Source organism: Silurus meridionalis, chromosome 20 (genome assembly GCF_014805685.1).
Source record: "Silurus meridionalis isolate SWU-2019-XX chromosome 20, ASM1480568v1, whole genome shotgun sequence".
Lineage (NCBI taxonomy): Eukaryota > Metazoa > Chordata > Actinopteri > Siluriformes > Siluridae > Silurus > Silurus meridionalis.
In genome coordinates, this window is record NC_060903.1 from 9401055 (window position 1) to 9422531 (window position 21477).

The following is a 21477-nucleotide window of genomic DNA, read 5'->3' on the forward strand; positions in this document are numbered from 1 at the left end:
ATATATTGAATATATTTGCAAGCCTGAGTACACACATTCACATATTAAACAGATAAAGAAGTAAAAAAAACCCTCTATATTTGATGTTATAGATTTTTATTACGCTCAAACAAAACCTAATTCTTGGAGAGGTTTTCCATGCGATCTACGATGCCCATGAAACACACAGCACACAGAATGGATCATATGTTCTTTTTCAGTTTAATGCAGATAACAGACAATTATATATACACACTGGAAAAAAACTAAAACTGTTCCTGATTGGCAAGAAGACATAATAACTGGAGATGTGTGAGCCCAGATAAAGACTTCCTGTATACCTTACATACTCACGTCATAAAGACCCTATAGACACTGAACAAACAACATAGGAATGTGTTTAGAGAACCAGTATGAGGTCCATCTTAACTCTAACAATACACTTATCTAAATAATGATAACTATTGTTTATTCATTTATTTTATTATTAATTGTGTATATAGTTTTGTATCCATATGCAGATTTGATTAAATATTTCCCAAACACATGTAATAATTAATTAATAATTCATAAATTATTTTATAGCCCAGCCATGCATTGATTCAGACTCTGGTTCCTTGAGGGAAAATGCATTGTACTATGGACAATAAAATGTCAAACATTGTACACTATTTACAGACAAATGCTTATAATATTTAAGGCTTTTTTTTCAATTTCCTAATGGGCAGTATTTCTAAATTAATAGAGATTTAAAGAAACATTTCCTCACAGACTCCATAAATAACTGTTTCAGGGGCATGTGATAGGTGCATAGGAGCTACATGATGAACATGTTCATTAGTCCTTATTCATACTGCTGTGCTAACAGTAATTACCTGTCAGAAACTCATGAATTAACTTCTCATGTATAAACTAGGGAGATCATGTTTTCTACAACAAAAGTTTATACTGGCTTGACCAATTGATTTAAAAACTCTATACATGTAGATAAAATCCACCTTATCATCTGCAATCTGACATTAATCATATATTTTTGTTAAAATGTTTTGGTGGTGTGTGTGACAATAAACATCCAGGGATAATTTTTTTTTTATATTTGAGGAACCCTATAACAAACTGTCATGAAATTCAAACAAACAGATACAAGTGCGGTAAAATCCAGTCTTTAATAAACAAGCAGTATAACTCTTTAGGCAAAGGCGTAAAGGCAAGAATAAGGAGATGTGCAAACAATCTCACAAAACAGTACCAAAAAGACAAAGTATATTGAGATGATTAAATTCCAAACTAACTCCATAATTACGTTTGAGATATTTAAAACATTTTTTGGATGACTTCATTTTGATTCAGCTTGTGGTGGAATCTGGGTTGAGGTCTTTGAATTCTTATAGATGCTTTTCTTTAGTTTATACTGGAGGACTGTAGAAAACACACCTGTGGCAGTGTCTACAAGAGGCATGACATAATCCTTAAAAATATCACTAGACTGTGTTTCCTTTTCTTTTTTAAGGTGCTCAATCTCCAGCTCCATCAGCTGGACTTTATCTTCATACTTTCTCTGTGCAAGTTCCTCCTGTTCTTTCAGTTTGCTCTCCAGTGCTTGGTCTATTTCCTGCTGCTGTTGCATCTTCTCCTCCTCAAACTTCCTCTCCAGCTGTTGTACTATTTGCTTATAGTGCTGTTCATGATCTTGCATCAGTTGTTCCACCTCCTTCTTTTTCTCCTGTTCCACTTTATACTTCTGCTCTAACAGAGCTGCTTGCTCTTTTTCCTCTGTGCATTACCATGAAAGGGACCATTGAAAGAGAAAGACAGAGTCAATTAAAAAAGTAAAGAATAGAAAACTTAAACGAGTGAATATCTAGTTTATTAGTATGCTTTGTGCTTTGTAGAATGAAACTGCATTTTATTGTATCTTTGTATTATATTTTTCTTGTATTGTCACATTGATTTAGCAAAACTATAATAGGCAGCATTTAATGTGCAAATGTATAACTTATGTATTAGTAAACTTCTCTCTAAACAACCAGTCCAGATTTCTGACAAATAAAGAAAATCATGCTTGTCTGCTAATGCTTTTTCTTATCCATTTAACTACTAGAAATCATGGAACATTGCCAGCTAACATTATAGTAACTACATGTTGCTAACTTCATCTATTTGGCTGAGTGTCATTTTGAAATCTGATTTTATGGTTGGCTTTCCCTGTGTAACAATAATAATAAAAAAAACTCTTTATCCATCATTCCATTCACTCTACCACAATAATTTAATTACAAAGCAAAGTGACAGGTTTTTGGCAGGACTTAAATATATTGTTTCTCTATAACATTATCTAGTGATTGCAACCATCCAGCATCCATCCTCTAACAAAATATCCACACATAACCATTGTACATGTTCTCCAGAAGATAAATCACCTCCCAGTATTTAAACCATATTTAAGTCCAGCATTACTGAGAGTAGGCATGTTTCTAACAACTGCATAGCTGGTCATATATATATATATATATATATATATATATATATATATATATATATATATATATATATATATATATATACTTTCGTTTATACATTTGGTAATACTACAGCTTCCAGCTTACCTTGAATAATTTTCTCACTTTCAGTCAATTGTTCATCAGTCTGGAGAATTAATGTTGCTTCCTGACTTTTTCCACTCAGAAAATTCTCCAACACCACCTCAGCCTTCAGACAGAAAATATACAGTACATACACCTGTATTAGTGGCCATTATATTAACTATATTTGATCACTTCCTAGAAATTTGATGTACACTTTAAGACACACATGTATCTGTATCTGCACTGTGTGTGTGTGTGTGTGTGTGTGTGTGTGTGTGTGTGTGTGTGTGTGTGTGTGTGTGTGTGTGTGTGTGTGTGTGTGTTTATTACCTGCATCCCCTTATCGGGCAGCCTGTGGTACTCAGCAAAGAGGTTGTCTCTGTGTTTGCAATAAAGATTGTATCCTCCAGGTTTTGCATACTCCCCCTGTTGCACACACTGATTCATATCCTCATAAAGATCAAACAGAATCTTCTGGCACTTCTCTTCTGATGCGTCTATGTTCTGACAAAGTAGCTCAGCATAGTGCTTTTCTACTGCCTCCTATAAACACAGTTAACACACATTCAGAAGTAATAAAAACATCCAACAAACAAATACATTTTGGAACTCCAGACATAGTTAAATGATTTTATTAAAATAAAATCTAACAAAGAAACACATACAGTATACAATGAAAAACATATCTGATTTTACCTGGAGAGAGAGAGCAAGAGAGAGAGAGAGAGAGAGAGAGAGAGAGAGAGAGAGAGAGAGAGAGAGTGTGTGTGTGTGTGTGTGTGTGTGTGTGTGTGTGTGTGTGTGTGTGTGTGTGTGTGTGTGCACTCGCAAAACAAACCATCAGTTTCTTGAAGTATTTCCCTTCATCATCCTTAAAGGAGCGTTTTATAAACTCAGTGTTGGCCATGTTGCTGAGCTTCTGATGTTCAACAAAAAGTGCATTCCCAGTGAGGGGAAACAAGTTCTTTACCTGTAATAATATTAACATCAGAATAAGAATTGCAATTATTTTGTATTCAGAGCATACAAAAATATATTAGGCTTTGGTTCAGGAACATACAATATTTTAATGTTTCACAAAACTTGCTTTTACACATACAAACATACATACATAAAATTATTATTATTATAACATTATGACTGGTGAGTAAATAACACCGATTATCTCTTCATTATGGCACCTGTTAGTGGGTGGGATATATTATATTTACATTTGCGGCATTTAGCAGACGTCCTTGTCCAGAGCGACATGCAAAAGTGCTATCTTAGGCAGCAAGTGAACATTTTGTTCTCAAAAATGAATGTTTTAAAAGCAGGAAACATGTGCAAGCACAAGGATTTAGAGTGAGATTGACAAGGGCCAAATTTTAATGTCTAGATGACTGAGTCAGAGCATCTCCAAACCTCCAGCTCTTGTGGGGTGTTTCTGATCTGTAGTGGTCAGTATCAAAAGTGGTCCAAGGAAGGAAAAGTGTTTATCCCTACCCCTAATCCCCCAATATATAATGCTTTCTTAACAAAAAAAGTGTTTTGTTGCATCCTTTGTGTATGATTTGTTTGTCACCTGTTCCATCCCAGTCTGGTACAGCTTGATCCCTTCCTGCACAGCTGCCTCATTTTCTATCTTTGCCATTAACACCACAGCATTCTCCAGACAAGGGACTTTCCCACTAGTGATCATCTCCACATATGACTGCACAAGGTGACCAAACACTGTCAACAAACAAACACACACAAAAAACACATTTGAAAAAAGAAACACTATTGAAAACATTTATACACGTAAACAATTTTAAGGGAAAAGTAAATTAATGCTCACTCCTCCCTGTGACTTTGTGTCCTCCTTTGACTGTTTTAACTTTGCTTGCAGCAAAAACATAGTCACAAAAACACTGTGTAACATTCATAAATTTGGGATAAATGTCACTCTCATCCAAACTCTCAAGCTGAGCCATTTTCTCCTGGGATGCAGGAAACGGGAAAACAAAGCACTTCCGGGTTGGAAAATAGTTTCGAATACACTGCCGAGGAAGATTATAATTGGTGTCCTTCTTACTGAAACCTGCAATAGAGAACAATAATCATTTGTTCTGTTTATATTACATACAGTATATAATAATTGTTTTAAAGTAAATGTTTTGTGCCTTAGTGCTTTTAGCATTTAACATTAGTTATTACAAAGTAGACATTGGGACACCTTCTTTTAATATCTCAGACAAAAATGTCATTTATACCTTTCTTCAGCTGCAAGGCAAAATCCAGGTACTCATCCTCTGTCACTTCACCTCTTTTCTCAAGCACCAGCTCAAGAGAAAAATCACGCACCGTCCAGATAAAGTTAGGAAAAAAACTCACAAACTGAGAGTCCTCTTCTTCCTCCTCCTCAAACTCTGTCTCGGATGCTGGTGATTTGATTTTAATCTGCTCTGCAAGCTCAGTGACATAGCTGCAACACGTTAAGGAATGATGCTTCAATGAACGATATCTTTCTGGGGGAAAAATATTATAATTTTTAAAGAGACAATTATGTTGTTTATTATGTTCTTGTTTATTAAAGATAATAAACAAACAAATAAATAAATAAATGTGTGCACACAAAAAACTATAATCCAATAAATAACCTTTGTTAACAAAAAAAACATCTCAAACAGATTTTAACATGGGGAATTTATTCCCCCTAAAAACTTTTAAAAACCAATTGGGAAGAAAGAAGTGAAGGGTAAGCACCATCAATTTAATATTTGGCTTTCTACACTGAACAATGCATTTATTTCCAAAAAAAATTGGAATATACAATGCCAAACCACAGTAGATCACCCCAAACCCCTTATACCAGTGGTGTCCAATTTTTAATACAAAAGGCTGGTGTGGGTGCAGGTTTTCATTCCAACCAATTAAGTTCACACCAAATTCTACTTGCTTAAATCTAATGATTTGTATTTTCAATGACTATCGGGTGTGGCATAAACTAATTCCCTAAAACATCAATACTGATGCACAGTTGGAAGAAGAGTTGGCCAACAACAGGATGAGAAAATCTGAAATTCATACAGAAATAAGTTGTATTTCAAATTAATGTTGCTGATTGTTCACCTACATTAACTATAGCATGTAAATATCTGAAAGTTGGTATTCCTTTTTTTTTTTTTTTTGGAAATTGATTACGCTTTTTTGTTTGTTTTGGATGTGATATTACATTTATGTTTATGAAAGCTTATGAACACCACAGAATTGTTATTTAGGCCCCCAAAAATGAAAGCACAGTATTAAGAAAAGTTCTTCTCCACATGACTATATTTGTCTGTCTTTAGTACTGACTGAATGATTATGTCTATATATGTTTATTGTGTTTTATACAAAAAGATACTGTAGTTTTTCCACTGCTGTGTTATCGATGGTTCCACGACTATTGTAGACCAAAGTGCTGCTCAGAAGAACAGCAAGACAGAAGATCCAGGCATCATTTTTAGAGTCTCCCTAAAACATTACAAACATTATACATGACAGATATGTGTATATTATAGAATATTATACTCATCCAAATGAATCACTTAAGCCTGAATTACAGAACTAAATTCTTCTAACAGAATACTATTGTACTTATAGACCAATCTTCTTCTTCTTTAGGCTGCTTGCTTCAGGGGTCGCCACAGTGCATTATCTGTCTCCATACTACTCTGTCCTCTACATTTGCCTTTTTCAAACCAACTGCCTGCATTGTCTTCCCCCACCACATCCATAAACCTCCTCTTAGCCTTCCTCTTTTACTCCTTCCTGGCATCTCCATCCTAAGCATTTTCCTACCGATATACCCCATGTCCCGCCACTGCACATGTCCAAACCATCTTAATCGTGTTTTTCATCTTGTCTCCAAAATGTCCTACATGCACAGACCCACTAATAAACTCGTTTTAACATCTTCAGCTCTGCTACCTCCAGCTCCACCTCCTGTCTTTTACTCAATGCCACTGTCTCTAATCCATACAACATCGCAGGTCTCACCACAGTCCTATAAACTTCCCCTTTCACTCTTGCAGGTACCCTTAAATCACAAATCACTCCTGCCACTCTTCTCCACCCACTCCACCCTGCCTGCACTCTTTTCTTCACTTCTCTAACACAATCTCCATTACTTTGCACTGTTGATGACCAATACAGTTTAAGATTAAGGTAAAACTGTTTTAGAAATATACCTATTTTAATTTAGAATAACTTGTATATATTTTAGAGTAGTCAGTTTGCAGCTTGTATGTGAAGCACAGATTTACTGTCCTCTGAAAATAACTTAACATATAGCCATTATTGTCAAATTAGCTACCAAAAGTACATTAAAGTTTAATTTCTATACTATTGTGCCTTGAGAAGATATATAAATATAATTTATATTTAACGACATTCCTATAATCTCTCTAGAATGCATATTTCTCATCCCCCAGGGGCAGGTTTTGTTTTAATTTAGCAGCTTCTTGTCAGTAAACATGGTTCTTCAGTATCGTTTGGCTGTGTTTATGATTCAATCTTTTATTAAGTTATACAAACATATGACTGTTTATTGCTTAAAACTTTGTGTTCTGTTTCCCATATCTCAGGTCTATGTGTTTTTCTGACCTGAATCCTTGAATGCAAAAAAAATAGGCGATAATAGATTAAATATTATTTTTGCAGGTCATCCAGCACGTCATTTTTACAAAAGGGCTTTTAAAATATACAGCCAATGCAATATATTTATCAAAAGAATGTGCATGTACTGTGTTGCTATTGGTATCCTCACCTTGTCAACGTCCCCCAGTCCCTCAGTGTCTAGGAGCACCAAAGTAAGCTCTTTTTTACGAGGGTGTGTAACACACCACATCCAAATACCTTTCGTCTTTGACTCAATGGTGCTGCCCAGAGCAAATCCTAAAAAAGGTAAACAGTGGTCATCTTTACTATTCTTAAAGAACAAAATATATTTTTATAAGCTAGACATTTTGGGCTGAGAGTGCACTCTTCTACTAGTCCAGACAGTTACAAATTATGTATGACCTATTAAAGAAATACTATGTTTTTGTTTAAATTAACACACAAATTCACAAACAGCAAAAAAGTAAAAACAAAAAAATCCTGCAAGACAGTGTTACTGTTAGGTGTTGCTAGTTGTGCTGGTTGCTATTTGTGCTAGTTGCTAGTTGTCTCTGTTATACTAGCTTACCTGGTTTGAGAACAGGTAAGAATGTGCGCGCACCTACATTCCACCACGTAGGTTTTGCCATTGTTTAGACACCCTAGGTAGACGTCAGGTGCCACCCATTGTATTTTTCTGGTAGGATAGCCTAGTGTAGTCAGCTAGTCTGTTGCTGTATGTTAGTTGGGTTAAGTTTCCAAAATACAGCCTAGAGTAGACCTTTTTCTTATGTTCATGTCCATGGTACTTTGCTGGTGTGAGTCTAGTCTTCTTGACTATGTGAAATACTTCTAGAAATTGTTTGTTACCTTACTGCACTTGACCATTAAAGCAATAACTACTCTAAACTCTTGTCCTGATTTTTGTCCAAACAACTCACAACAACTAAAAGGATTTATTGTTCCCACACTCCCCTAGGCCTAGCCAAGGTGGGAAAGTAACAGTTACAAAGTCTATAAAAATTTGAGCAAACTGCAAATGAAAATGCCATTTAAAACAAATCTCACCAGATTGCTGTCCTGCCAAGCGGTTCATAAGGTATGATTTGCCTGTGCGATAGAGTCCCACCACAGACACCACCACCACCGGCTGGTTATTCCTGGACAGGTACTGAATGGCTTTATCATTTGCTCTCAGAGAACCATTCACATTTTCCACCAAACAAACAGGTTCTTGCATTGGGCTGCACATGATTTTCTCAGGCTCTGCTGTATAGAGTTTGAACATTTCACATTTCAATTTCAAAATTGCAAATGCACAAAGCAGTTCATTTGTAAGCATGATTAAATCCTCCATTATTAAAGCCCAAATTTGAATAGATTAGGTTTACAGGAGGATGCTGGTAAAGTTGTTAATACATGAAAAAATCAAATCTACAAACATGGATTGACCTTTAAGAGAAAGCAGAACACAGACAGCCGTGTTTATGTGTGCAAAGTGCAACTGAAAAGTGAAACTAATTGAGCACCATTAATAAAGGACATTTTTCCTTTCAAATGACTATTTCCTAAACCTTTCTTTCTCACAATAGTGCCAAATCCCAGACTGAAGAAATATCATGAAGTCCTTGTCACTGGGCAAATTAGTTCAAACTAGATATTAAGTTATTACACCAGTGGTAAGATGTAGTTTTCTTTTGTATCTGAAAACCCTGAATAGGCAAAACATTTTAAAGTCATTTTTAAGTCATTTTTCCTCTTGTGCTGCTATGGGCATGGGATGGCATTCACATAGGCATGGCACATACAGTAGGCATGCAGTGATCTTTGTAAAGGATTTAATCCATCTGAAGACACACAGTGGATTATATGTATGAATCATTTAGTTAAGTTTCATTAATTTTAATTACTTTTCCTGATACATGTAGGTGTATGTTGTTATACAGTTGATAATTGTATTTATTTATTTACTTTTTTGTCATGAAATCATTAACCATTTTTCCTCAGACAAATTGAAAAAAATCCAAAATCTGAATGATAAACTATAATATTTTATAAGATTTTTACTGTATAAAGTATTTATTCATAAATGTAACCAAAAAGGAACGTACCTTATTGTCCAGCCGTGACTTGCTCTAGGGATGCAAACCAAACTGTTGTGGAGATGCACTCAGTAAGTATTAAAGTAAGTGTGGACACTCCCAATCATCCGGCGTTTATGGCTTTGTGTATTGTAATTCGTGCATTTCCGAGAAATCATACTGGTCTCGGGTGCACAACAGACATAAACTTATCTAAAGGTCCAGCAGCATTGGTTTAATTCCGTATGGATAATGCTGGTATTTGTATCATGTTTAATAACTATTTATGAATTTGCTTTTACCATATAGTTGATTCGTTCTCTGAACTTTGCAACGCATTTTATTAGTTTTATTTTAAATGAAAAAAAAAAAAAAACCCTCGCAGGCAACTTTCACTTTCGCTTTCACTGCGTCCCCTGTGCACACTTAAACACGTGCAGAGTGCATGCAAACATAAGCAAACATCAACTACCTTTAATGCTGACTTTACAGTATGTTGTTTATAAAACCCCAATCCTGTTCAGTTAACTTCCAGATAATAGACAGTAGAACAATGCATTAATATTTTAATAGTAAAAAAAAATTGCCATTATTTTTTGCCTTTTTATTGAAAATAACATTTGGGGAAAAAAAAAACAAAACAAAAAAAAAAAAAAAGGAATCCTTGTTGGGTTCTTGCACATAACCTTACTGGCTTCCTGTAGCTGTCTGCATCAGATTCAAAACACTGACGCTCAAAGCCAAAGTGGACAGACATCTCTTTCCTTTACTATTCTTATACCCTGTTCTCTCAAATCCTCAACCACTGTTCGAATAGTCCTACCATCTTTCAGGGTACATAAATAAAGCTGTAAAATTCTTCTTTGTTTTTGCTTCAAGGTAGTGGGAACCTGCATTAAAATATATATATATTAATGGAGACTTCAAATAAACTGTACATTCAAATTTAAATACCTTTTTATCTATTGTGACAAACCAGTCCTCTGACCTGATTTGGGACCCTGATTCAGGGTCAGCATCTTGAACCTGAGTCTTAAAGGTGAGCAGTTCAGCTGACGTGGATCAGTAAAGGACGCAACCCTCCGTCCTTTTTGGGAGCTATGAAGTACCGGCTGTAGAACCCGGGCTTTTTGTCTGATACAGGGACCACTCCGATGGCCTCCTTCCACAAAAGAGTATCTACTTTTAATTCAATGACCAGAGCCTGCTCGGGCCCCACCAGGGTGGGGCACACCCCATAAGCCGGGGCAGACAAGACCCGAACTGAATTGACTAGCCTCTGTCTATAGTGAGCAGGACCCACCGAGACATGTCTGGCGGAACCTCTGGGCTGCTAGATTATCTCTGAAGGAAATCAGTCTCTTGAGACTGACCTCTGGTATGCCCTGGTGCAGCTATAGGGGCCTCCTCCAAGCTAGCAAACTCACTACGTTACCGGGAGGACCCGAGGAGAGCATTTGCTGGAGCTGGCCATGCCCTGAAGTACTGAAAGTTGCAGGGTTAACAAACCAGCTCCCTGATAGCGCAGTGGCGGGGCAGACACTGTATACTGAGAGGCCCCAGATAGTCCTGTATCAGGACTTTTTGGCTGAAGCTCCTTTATTGAAGGTGACAGTCCTCAGACTTGTAAGCTCACAGGGCTATGGCCTTGAGAGTCACACAGGATCCCTAGCAGGGGAAGCATACTGCTTTTTGCAAGGTTGGGTTGGGCGAGAGCGATTTTGGAGATATCAGGTGCCTTTCAGTAGACACAAGAGCAGCCATGGACTGGCTAATGGCCCTAGCGGTCTCTTTAGTTGCCCTAAGAGCTAAGTCTCTCGCACAGGGGAGCCATTGGACCTCCTGACAGCCTGACATGTCTCCCACGTGTAGCTACCATAGCAGGTCAGCTCCAGGCGGCCTACAGCACAGCATAGTGTGCAGACAGCCTGCGGCTTGACCTGTTGAGACATAAGCATTGCCCACTAGCTCCAAAGTTAGTTACCCCAGGTCCTTGAACTCCGCTTTGCCTTAGCGAAAGCGGGGCCAGAACAATGAGGAGCGAAACGATCAATCATCAACATGTGAGCACAATCTGCACAGCCGATTTGGGGCAGGGAGGAATGCATGAACGAAAGTTGCTTCATTTATTTAATTTTTTTTGCCATTTACCATAAGGACAACACACAGAGCGCTTCCTGAAAAAAAAAAAAAAAAAACAGAAGATAGCGCCCGTTTCACTCCATGTGCTTTTTTTTTAGCTTCCTGGTCATGACATCAACCCCCTGTGACACCACTCTTTATATTGGCCGGATTGCACACGTTATTCAGAGGGTGGACAATGCGGAAGCGTTCCCAAAGCCTTATTGACGCAGCTCAAGTTCCTGAAGGGGAACATGAGCAAGGCAAATAAATTTGTAGTGCATAATTATTTCCTTTGCCTTATTAAGTACTACAACCACAATTCTAACTATTTGAAGAATCAGGATTAAAACACACACACTATACATATAAATAAACACTAAGTTGAAAGTAAAAGAAAAGTTTAGAAAATCATAGCATCCAAATAAGCCACAACTAGTTTGTGCACAGAAGGCATCTTCTAATCTAAAAGCAGTACCCTGTTTAGAGTGACCAAATAAAAAGAACCAAATAAGTAATGTTTTTTAAATGAAGCTTGCATTTATGTTATCTTTAACATGTGACATATGTCTTTATGATGTTTCCATGAACTATTAACAGCACACTTTCATCAGTTATATTTGTGTAGATCCTTGCAATCTGCATCTTTATTTTCACTTTCACATTAAACTGAATATTTACTTGTTATTTACTTGTTATAATATACAGTGGAACCTCGGGTTACGAATTTAATTCGTTCCGGTACTTTATTCGTAACCTGAAAAGTTCGTATCCCGATACAAATTTCCCCATAATAATGAACAGAAACTTCGGTAATTCGTTCTGGACAACCAAAAATATTACTTAAATAAAAATAAAGCCAATATTCACTAATATTATTTACTTTTAACATGTTATATTAAAATCATACCACATAAAAGTACCGGGTACTTTCCCTTTGAGAAGACTCGCTGCAGGAGACGACGTTCGTAGAAGGGGAGGAGGGAGAGTTATTGTTTGGAAGGAGAATCTTATTATATTATATTATTTATATATTATTATATATTATATTATAGAATATTAAAGACAGTGTTATTAACACGAACGCTGAGACAATTGTTGCATTAGAGGGAAAATGAGAGCTGTTTCTTTAAGGCTACTATCAGTTGGTATTGAAGTCCAGAGTGAAATTCATTATGGGTATTGTACTTCGGAAAAGACTGTAACCCTGCTAATCTATCTTCATAAAAACAAGTAAAGTGGTTATGCATCGGCTAATGTTGTCCATCTCATCATTCCACGAGCATCAACTAACGAGTTGTTACGCTGCTGCCGGGAAAAGTTCAAGCGGATAAGTAACACGATGCTCTCGCTAGGGACACAGGACGCTAACTGATGTGACGAGCTGCGTGGATAGAGCAAAAACAACCAACTTGCCTGCGATTTTTTGGTGAGCGACGTTCGTATCCCGATATATTGTTCGTAACCAGGGGCAAAAATTTTGATGAACTGCGATTCGTAACCTGAATTATACGTATGCCGGGGCGTTCGTAACCCGAGGTTCCACTGTATATATATATTCATTGTTTTATCACTGTAAATGTAAGAATAATGTGAGAGTATTGATGAAAAAGTTTTCTTTCTGGTGACCTTAAATACACTTATTAAAGACAAATTCACTGCAATTAACATAAAATAATTTGGTTATTACATATGTGGAATAGGATTCTCTGTAAAGACACGGAAAGAATGTGGCTCTCTACTTAATTTTCCTCAACTTTCCCTATCGAACAATAAAATAAAAACAATTACACTGCAGTATGCCAAAGTTTTTATTGTCACCTGACCATTACACCCATGTGGTTTTTTTAACATCCCATTCCAGATTTAGTTCCGCTTTACAAATATACTAAGCTGAAAAAGGGTTCCACTAGAGTTTTGAATGTGGTTGTGGTTTAAATGTGGCATTCAACCACAAGCATTGATGAAGTCAGGCACTTGTTTCAGTCATGGAAGCCTGTGGACACAATGAGGTTCTCAATTTATTTTCATCTATTTCCAGTTCAAACCATTAGATGAGCTCAGACTGAACTGCTGATACAAAGCAAGCTGGGTCCTAAGGTTCATGATGCTGTCACCAAAATCTGTTTCTACTCACTGTGTGTATGATTTTCTAAACTGTCTGTATTTAGTAAGTCTAGAGAAATGTGCGTGTAAAAATCCCAGGTGATCAGCAATGAAATACTCAAACTAGGCCATCTGGCAGCAGCAATCATGCCATAGTCAAAGTTACAGAGATCAAAATCTTTTTCCATTTTGGTGTTTGATATAAACATGGTTTTATTTAATGCCAGACAACAGACATAAAATATTTTGGATTTTGTCCTCTTAAACAAATACATTATATGATTCATTATATGAACATGTGCCAAAACGAACATGCGGATCATGAATACGGATGATCCGCTGTGGTGACCCCTAACGGGAAAAGCCGAAAGAAAGTTTATTATATGAATTACACGACCAGTGCAAACTATAATATTGCCTTTAAAAAATAGACAAGATAACAAACATTTTGTTTTCTATCCATCTATAAGTAAACACAATTTTGCAGTGCATTTTATATTATTTTTGTTTAAACGTCATTTTGAATAGGAAGCAGGAATTACAGGTAAGAATTATTAAAAGCAATGTACTAAAATATACAGAATATATACTTAAAAAATATATATGTGCTTATATAGATGTACTTTTAAAAACCTACTGTTTCTAATATTTTTCAGTTTATTACAGAATGTTGGTGTTGCTTATATTTAGTTAGTGGTCTTTTTTAAAGTATGATTTTCTTACATTGATATCTGTTTTGGCATTGCTTTATACTGCATGTACATCAAAAACAATTCTTTAGCTATCGACAGAACCTGAATGAAATAATCTTTATAAAAACTGTGAGAAAGTTCCTCCTTTTCTTTTTTAAGTTGTTCAATCTCCAGACCCATTAGATGGGCTTTCTCTTCAAAATCTATCAAAAGTTTTTTCTGTTCAATTAGTTTGCTTTCAATGGCTCTCTCCACTTCCTGCTGCTGCTGAAACTTTTCCTCCTCAAGTTTTATATTCAGCTGCAGTACCATTTGCTCATGGTGCTCTTTTTCCTCCTGCAACAGTCGTTCCACCTCCATCTTTCTCTCCTGTTCTACTCTGCACTGTTGCTGTAAAAAAGCTGCTTGTTCTTTCTCCTCTGTGCATCATCAGCAAAGGAGAAAAAGAAAAAGTAAAGAAATTAAAGTATAGAAAAGGATATTTTCTCAATCTATTAACCAGAATCTAACCAGTTAAAATCAACCAATTCATCAAATAATCAATCAACACTAAAAAGTCCTAAAACACAATATTTCAGGTATGTTATAGATTTTTATTAATTATATGGTTATACTCAACTTACCTTGAATCTTTTTCTCAAATTCAGTCAGTTGTTCATCAGTCTGGAGAATTAATTTCGCCTCCTCACTTTTCCCACTCAGAAACTTCGCTAGCACTTCATCAGCCTTTACCCAGAAAACATACACATGCATATAGCACCAAATTACTTTTTAGTGGGGAACTGGATTTTTACACCCAGGCCAAGTGCATACATGTATTTTTAGATATGTTGCATTTACCTGGATTCCTTTGTTTGGCTGACTGTGATACTGTAGGATGATATTGTCTCTGTGTGTACAGTAGAGCTTATATCCCCCAGGTTTTAAAAAGTCTCTATTTTGTATACGTTCACTTATCTCCTTGTATAGATCAGACAGAATCTGCTGGCATTTCTTTTCTGATGCCTCCATGTTCAGAACACTTAGTTCAGCATAATGTTTGTCTACTGCCATCTGAAAACACAGTAGTTTTAATTTAGTGAGAGAATGAGAGGAGTACAGTACATCTGGGCCAACAAGTACATCCAGTACATTCGGTACAAACAGTACATCAGGGCCAACAAAAGCTTATTTGCTATTTGTTTTTTTGCAAAATATTTTGTTTACATTTTTGCTACTGTTCACTTTATCTCGTTACAAAAGGTTTACTGGTGGATCTATATTGTGTTTTGTGTATTGTCTCACACTGTCCTGTGTTGTCTTGCACGGTCTTGTGTTGTCTTTGCACTGTTTGCACCAGGTTTCACACATGCACTTTATGTGGCGAGGACACTTACTAGTCCTTGGCCCTGTGTTTTTCTGTTTCTGTGATTGTTGTTTTATGTTGTTTAATGTAGCATCAGGGTTCTGGAGGAACGTTGTTTAATTTCACTGTGTACTGCGTCCGCTATATATGATTGAGATGACAATAAAAGCTTCTTGACTTGACTTGATCTAATTTTGTGCCTATTTAATATCTGTAAATATTTACTGATTTTTTATTTTTTTTTGTCATTGTCATTAACAGCCTTATGCTGCTGGCTTCAGTGCTTATACTGGTGACACTGGTCACTAGTCCTTGTCACCATACACACAATATATTTTTACATGTAGGGGAAACAGACAATATTCATACTATCATGTTTTTCATTAGTGGGAGAAAACTGAAGTAACCCAAGCACAGAAATTATACTGTAAAGCATGGATTTGGGTTGTGTGTGTCCAAAACTCACCATCAGTTTCTTGAAGTATTCGCCATTTTTGTCTTTGAAGGAGCGCTTCATGAACTCAGTGTTGACCATGTTACTGATCTTTTTGTTCTCTGCAGAAAGTTCACTAAAACTCACAGGAAACAAACTTTTCACCTGCATAAAGATTTTAATGACACTAGATTAGATTCTGTGTGTGTGTGTGTGTGTGTGTGTGTGTGTGTGTGTGTGTGTGTGTGTGTGTGTGTGTGTGTGTGTGCGCTTTACCTGTTCCATACTACTCTGGTACAGCTTAATGCCTTCCTGGACAGCTTCCTCATTTTCTATCCTTGCCATGGCTAGCACAACATTTTCCAGACAAGGGACATTCCCACTAGAGATTGTCTCCACATATGAGTGCACAAGGTGACCAAACACTGTTAACACACACACACACACACACACACACACACACACACACCATTAACATTAACAGATCAGTTTAATAAAGATGTATATAATAAAAAATAATGTTAAGAGAGAAATAATGCAATGCTCACTTTTCCCTGTGACTTTGTATCCTCCTTTAACCATTTTAACTTTGCTTACATTAAAAACATAGTCACAAAAACGCTGTGTGGCAGTCAGAAAGTCAGGACAAATGTCGTTCTCATCCAGGCTCTTGAGATGAACAATTTTGTCTTGGGATGCAGGAAACGGGAAAACAAAACACTTCCGGGTTGGAAAATTGTATCTAATACACTGCCTTGGAAGATTGTAGTTGGTGATCTTTGTACCAAGACCTGTAATGCAAAAGAAAAAAAAAAAAAAAAAAAATGTTTTATATATATATATATATATATATATATATATATATATATATATATATATATATATATATATATATATATATATATATATATATGTATATAGCAGTTTCTTGCACGATAATTAAATGGTTCTATATGTATGGTTCTATATGTATGCTATCAAAACCGCCTTCACCACCTCCATCACAGTCTGGTTTGGAAGCAGCAATTGACTGTAAGGCTCTACAGCAGGTAGTGATAGCTGCACAAATAATTGCTGGAACAGGCTCACACTGAAGAGACTCAACTAAGTCAAAGTCATCAACTTAATCAAACATAATGTGCAGCTTGTACAGCAGTATAGATTTACTTTCCTCTAAAAATAACTCCACATACAACCATTATTGTCAAAATAGCTGGCAATGAAAGTGAGTACACACTAAGTGATAACAGCTGTTTGTTGTGTAACCATGCAAAGTCAAATGTCCTATTTATCGTGTTTATGTTTCTGTCTGCTTGACAGCACCATACACATTTTTATTTGATTATAAAAATCTAGTATTAGAGCAGTTAAAACTTTAAGAACAATTATTTCATACTGACCATTAGATGTTCAGCCTGGCACCTCATGGCAAGGAACATATGAGAATTTGAGAATTAGAATTGTTGCTCTTCCTAAAGATGGCCTAGGCTTAAAGATGATCGGTAAGGCCAGGGTCATACAGAGGTTTTCCAAGACAGTTTCCATTCGGAACAGTCCTTCTTAAGGGTTAATCAATGAAGCCAAATCCTCATGCTGTGCATCAGGTGCAGAAGCTGGCTTTAAAAAACAGATGCATGAGCGCTGCCAGCATTGCTTTAGAGGTTGCAGAAGCAGAAGCTCGGCCTGTCAGTGTTTAGACCATAAGCCTCGCACTGCAACAAGTAATTTTGCATAGCTGTCATCGGAGAAGGAAGGCCATTCTGAAGCGGAAAAGAATGTTGAAGATAATCTGTCCAAGAGCATGAATTACTAGAACCATGTCTTGAGGTCTGCTGAGACTAAGATAAACTTGTTTGGCTTATATGGTGTTTAGCATGCATGGTAATGCCCTGGTGAGGATTACTAGGAAAATTTTGTCTTGGCTACATTCAAGCTTAGTGGTGGTAGAATCATGGTCCGAGGCTGCATGAGTTATACTGGGGAGCTGTGGTTCATTGAGGAAACATGGATTCCATCATGTACTGTGACATTCTGAAGCTTCTCAAACATAATTACAACCCCAAACAAACCACTAAGATGACAACTGCCTTGCTGAAGAAGCTAAAGGTAAAGGTAATGGAGTGGCTAAGTATTTGACCAGATCTGAACCCTATTGAGCACACCTGTTGGGCATATTCAAGCAGAAGATAGAGAAGTACCATGTGTCTAACATCCAGCAACTCTGTGATGTCATTATGGAGGAGCGGAAAAAGATCCCCGCAAGAACCTGCCCAGAAGTATTAAGGCAGTGCTAGATAACAATGGTGCTCACACAAAATATTGACACTTTGAACATAGTTTTGACATGTTCAAGCTATTTTGACAATAATGGCTGTATGTTGAGTTTTTTACTGCTATACAAGATGTACATTGACTATAAAATATATCCAAGTTTTTCTCTTCTTTGTCGCTTTGTTCTTGGTCCACGGCCTGGGGGTTGGGGATCACTGATATAGTTCATTCAGTATTCAGACTTTCAGTACCTGTCTTCAACTGCAGTGCAAAATCCAGGTACTCATCCTCAGTCATTGGACCTTTTTTTTTAGTTTCCAGCACCAGTAAAAAGTCACGCACTGCCCAGATAAAGTTAGGAAAAAACTGCACAAACTGAAATTCTTCGTCTTCCTCCTCGACTTCTTTGGCTGAAGAAGATTTGATCTTAATCTGCTCTGAAAGCTCGGTGACATAGCTGCAGCATGCTAAGGAATAATGCATAAATACTAAATATATAGTACTGACTTACAGACTATGTCTATGCATAAAGGATACTGTAATTTTTCCACTGCATTGTTGTCAATGGTTCCTCGGCTGTTGTAGACTAAAGTGCTGCTCAGAAGAACAGCCAGACAGAAGATCCAGGCATCGTTTTTAGAGTCTCCCTAAAACAAATCAAACATTATACTCTACATTCATATGCACTCGAATAGATTAGAGCTAATGTTCTAGCTTTAAAAAAAATCTAGCTTTAATTACTTAGCTACTGTCATAAAGTCTTTTGTTTATTGCTTGCGTTTGCAATTATTACATGTTGTTTTTTATATATGACCAGCGCATTTTTTCCCTATCTGTATTGCGTTGCCTTGTAATATGATAAGGATGCAAATGTATAATGTGCTTATTTATTTTAGCAGGAAATTGCATGTACTGTGATGCTAATGAGATGTTGTTAACACCTTGTCAATGTCATCTAGTCCCTCAGTGTCCAGCAGCACCAGAGTATGTCCTTGTTGATAAGGATGTGGAACACACCACATCCAAATACCTTTAGTCTTTGACTCAATGGTGTTACCCAGAGCAAAGCCTGTAAACATCCACAGTAGTCATTATTGATCATTATTGACACACAAAGAATTGGACAGACAGATGTGCACACATACATTAAGCCAATTTGGATCCCACCCTTCTTGTGAACATCCCATTCTGTTTGTATATAACCAAGTTTTATGTTAATTGTACTTCTTATATTTGCACTTGTGGCAATTTTTAACAATATTACTGTACATGTGCTATTGTGATTTCTTGCTAAATTCCCCATTTATTGGTATTGGCAATGGTTTTATTGTTTGCTTATTTGTCATACAAATAACTTTGTTCTACATCATAAACATATAATTCCAGCACCATTTGATGAAACTGGTCAAATCTAATCAAAAGATAAGAGCAGTCAAAAAAAAAAGCCATAAAAACAAAACTTACCTCTTGATTTTCCTGCCAGGCGGTTCATGAGGTATGACTTTCCTGTGCGATAGAGGCCCACCACAGACACCACCACCACTGGCTGGTTGTTCCTGGACAGGTATTTACTGGCTTCCTCATTTACATTCAGTGAACCATTCACATTTTCCACCAAACACATAGGCTCTTGCATTGGGCTGCACATGATTCTATCTAGCTGTGGAGTCTAGAAATCATAAATATTATTATTTTGTAATAATATGCTAAAATTTGACTGCTTTTGTTTATATACAGTTTATATAAAGTATATATGAATCATTTTACATTTACATTGACATTTATGGCATTTGCCAGACGCCCTTATACAGAGCGACTTACAACTGAACAGGGAAGGGTTTAGGGCCTTGCTCAAGGACCCAGCAGTGGCTGCATAATGGTGGAGAGATTTGAACCTGTGACCTTCCGATCCAAAGACAAATGCCGTAACCACTGAGCTTCCACCTCGCTAATTTTGTTGGCTGCAATTGTCTCATTGAGCTTGATGCTTGTTCCATATGAATGGACCATTATCTAGTGTTTATAAAACAACACATACACTGCGTGGCTATAAGATAAGACACCTGTAAGATACCTGATTACACACCCATATGTGATTTTTGAACATCCCATTTCAAAACTATTGGTTAAAAAGTTCTCCTTATTGCTGTTATAACAGTTTTCACATTTCTGAAAAATCTTTCCACTGAAACATGGCTGTTAGAATTACACTTGCTTTTGTGCACTTTGGATCAGAACCCTCTGTTTCAGTGGATTTAAATTGTACTGCCACTTTAAGACATTTTGGTGTCCAAGAATTTTTGGCCAGTGTATGTATATAACTAATGTATTATCTTAGACATTCTAACAGCTGGGGAAGTTGCAATAAAGAGGAGCAAAGTTTTATATAATGCCTATGAGTAGAATTTAATGCCAAAATAACAAATCTGACTGTGTGACTTTGCTGAAAATATCTGTCTGTGCACACGCACAAGACGGTAACCAGGTGAGGCAGGCAGATACAGTAGGAGAGGTGAAACAGAAACTTCTCCCTATTCTGATTTTAGTCTATAATAGAAACCTGATAATCTGGTTCAGTATGCCATTCCATTATGTTAAAGTAGGAAACAATAAAATATTTTTTTTTCAATATATTTATCTCAATTTTTTTGGCTTTTAACAATGGACATTGTCCCAAAGCAGTGCATATTTGCATATTAAAAATTATATAAATGTTCTATTTATCTCCTGTATGTTATAAATCCAATTTGAAGCCATTTTGCATCTAAATGTTATGCAACCATACAAAAGCATTTAATTTAAAAAAAAAATTGTATTTGTTTAAATTCTGTTTAAAATGACCAATTCATTCACATGAATGATCATTTATTTTGATTTAGGTTATAGGAAAATAATAATTGTATTAAATATTGATTGCTCCTTTAACTCATTCACAGATTTTAAGGATGCACAATAAAATGTATTTAAACAATCTTTATTTAAAAAAAAAACAACAACAACTAAGAAGACTTACCTTCTGCTTTCACTTGCTGTTAAGCTGTTTAGATCACTGGATAAACACAGAAACAGAGAAGGAGGGCTTTTTATAGAGTGAACTTTTGGCATGGATCGAACCGCCCAAACGTTCCAATAAACATCCTGGTTTTCCGGGAAATCAGCTCTGGTGAGGTATTATTATCCTGTCCTTATGCATCAGTAAACAAAACAGAATGGGTTTTTTATGGCTTCAACATCTAGGTGAGAAAAAGTATTCACGCTTTGA

The 21477-nt window shown here is 36.4% G+C and overlaps 2 protein-coding genes across 4 annotated transcripts; both read right to left on the reverse strand.

Moving 5' to 3' along the window:
• Positions 1-1126: 1126 nt before the first annotated feature.
• LOC124402697 (guanylate-binding protein 1-like) lies at positions 1127-9541 on the reverse strand. Of its 3 annotated transcripts, none has more exons than XM_046875855.1 (11): positions 9278-9541; positions 8235-8432; positions 7336-7463; positions 5932-6041; positions 4799-5010; positions 4384-4626; positions 4129-4277; positions 3394-3534; positions 2895-3107; positions 2586-2688; positions 1127-1752 (listed from the first exon to the last, which is right to left on the reverse strand). In XM_046875855.1, the coding sequence occupies exons 2-11, from the start codon at positions 8416-8418 to the stop codon at positions 1316-1318; spliced, it is 1920 nt and encodes a 639-aa protein (XP_046731811.1). In that variant the 5' UTR covers positions 8419-8432; positions 9278-9541; the 3' UTR covers positions 1127-1315. The 3 variants fall into 3 exon arrangements, with proteins under 3 accessions (XP_046731811.1, XP_046731809.1, XP_046731812.1); XM_046875853.1 differs by having other exon boundaries at positions 8235-8435; XM_046875856.1 differs by having other exon boundaries at positions 3403-3534; positions 8235-8435; positions 9278-9539.
• Positions 9542-13189: 3648 nt separating this feature from the next.
• Positions 13190-21363, reverse strand: LOC124403130 (guanylate-binding protein 1-like). The gene is made up of 11 exons (XM_046876742.1): positions 21229-21363; positions 19680-19884; positions 19157-19284; positions 18753-18862; positions 18467-18672; positions 16493-16735; positions 16221-16369; positions 15978-16109; positions 15007-15219; positions 14790-14892; positions 13190-14585 (listed from the first exon to the last, which is right to left on the reverse strand). Exons 2-11 carry the CDS (start codon positions 19861-19863, stop codon positions 14194-14196), a joined length of 1860 nt encoding a protein of 619 aa, XP_046732698.1. The 5' UTR covers positions 19864-19884; positions 21229-21363; the 3' UTR covers positions 13190-14193.
• Positions 21364-21477: the final 114 nt, after the last annotated feature.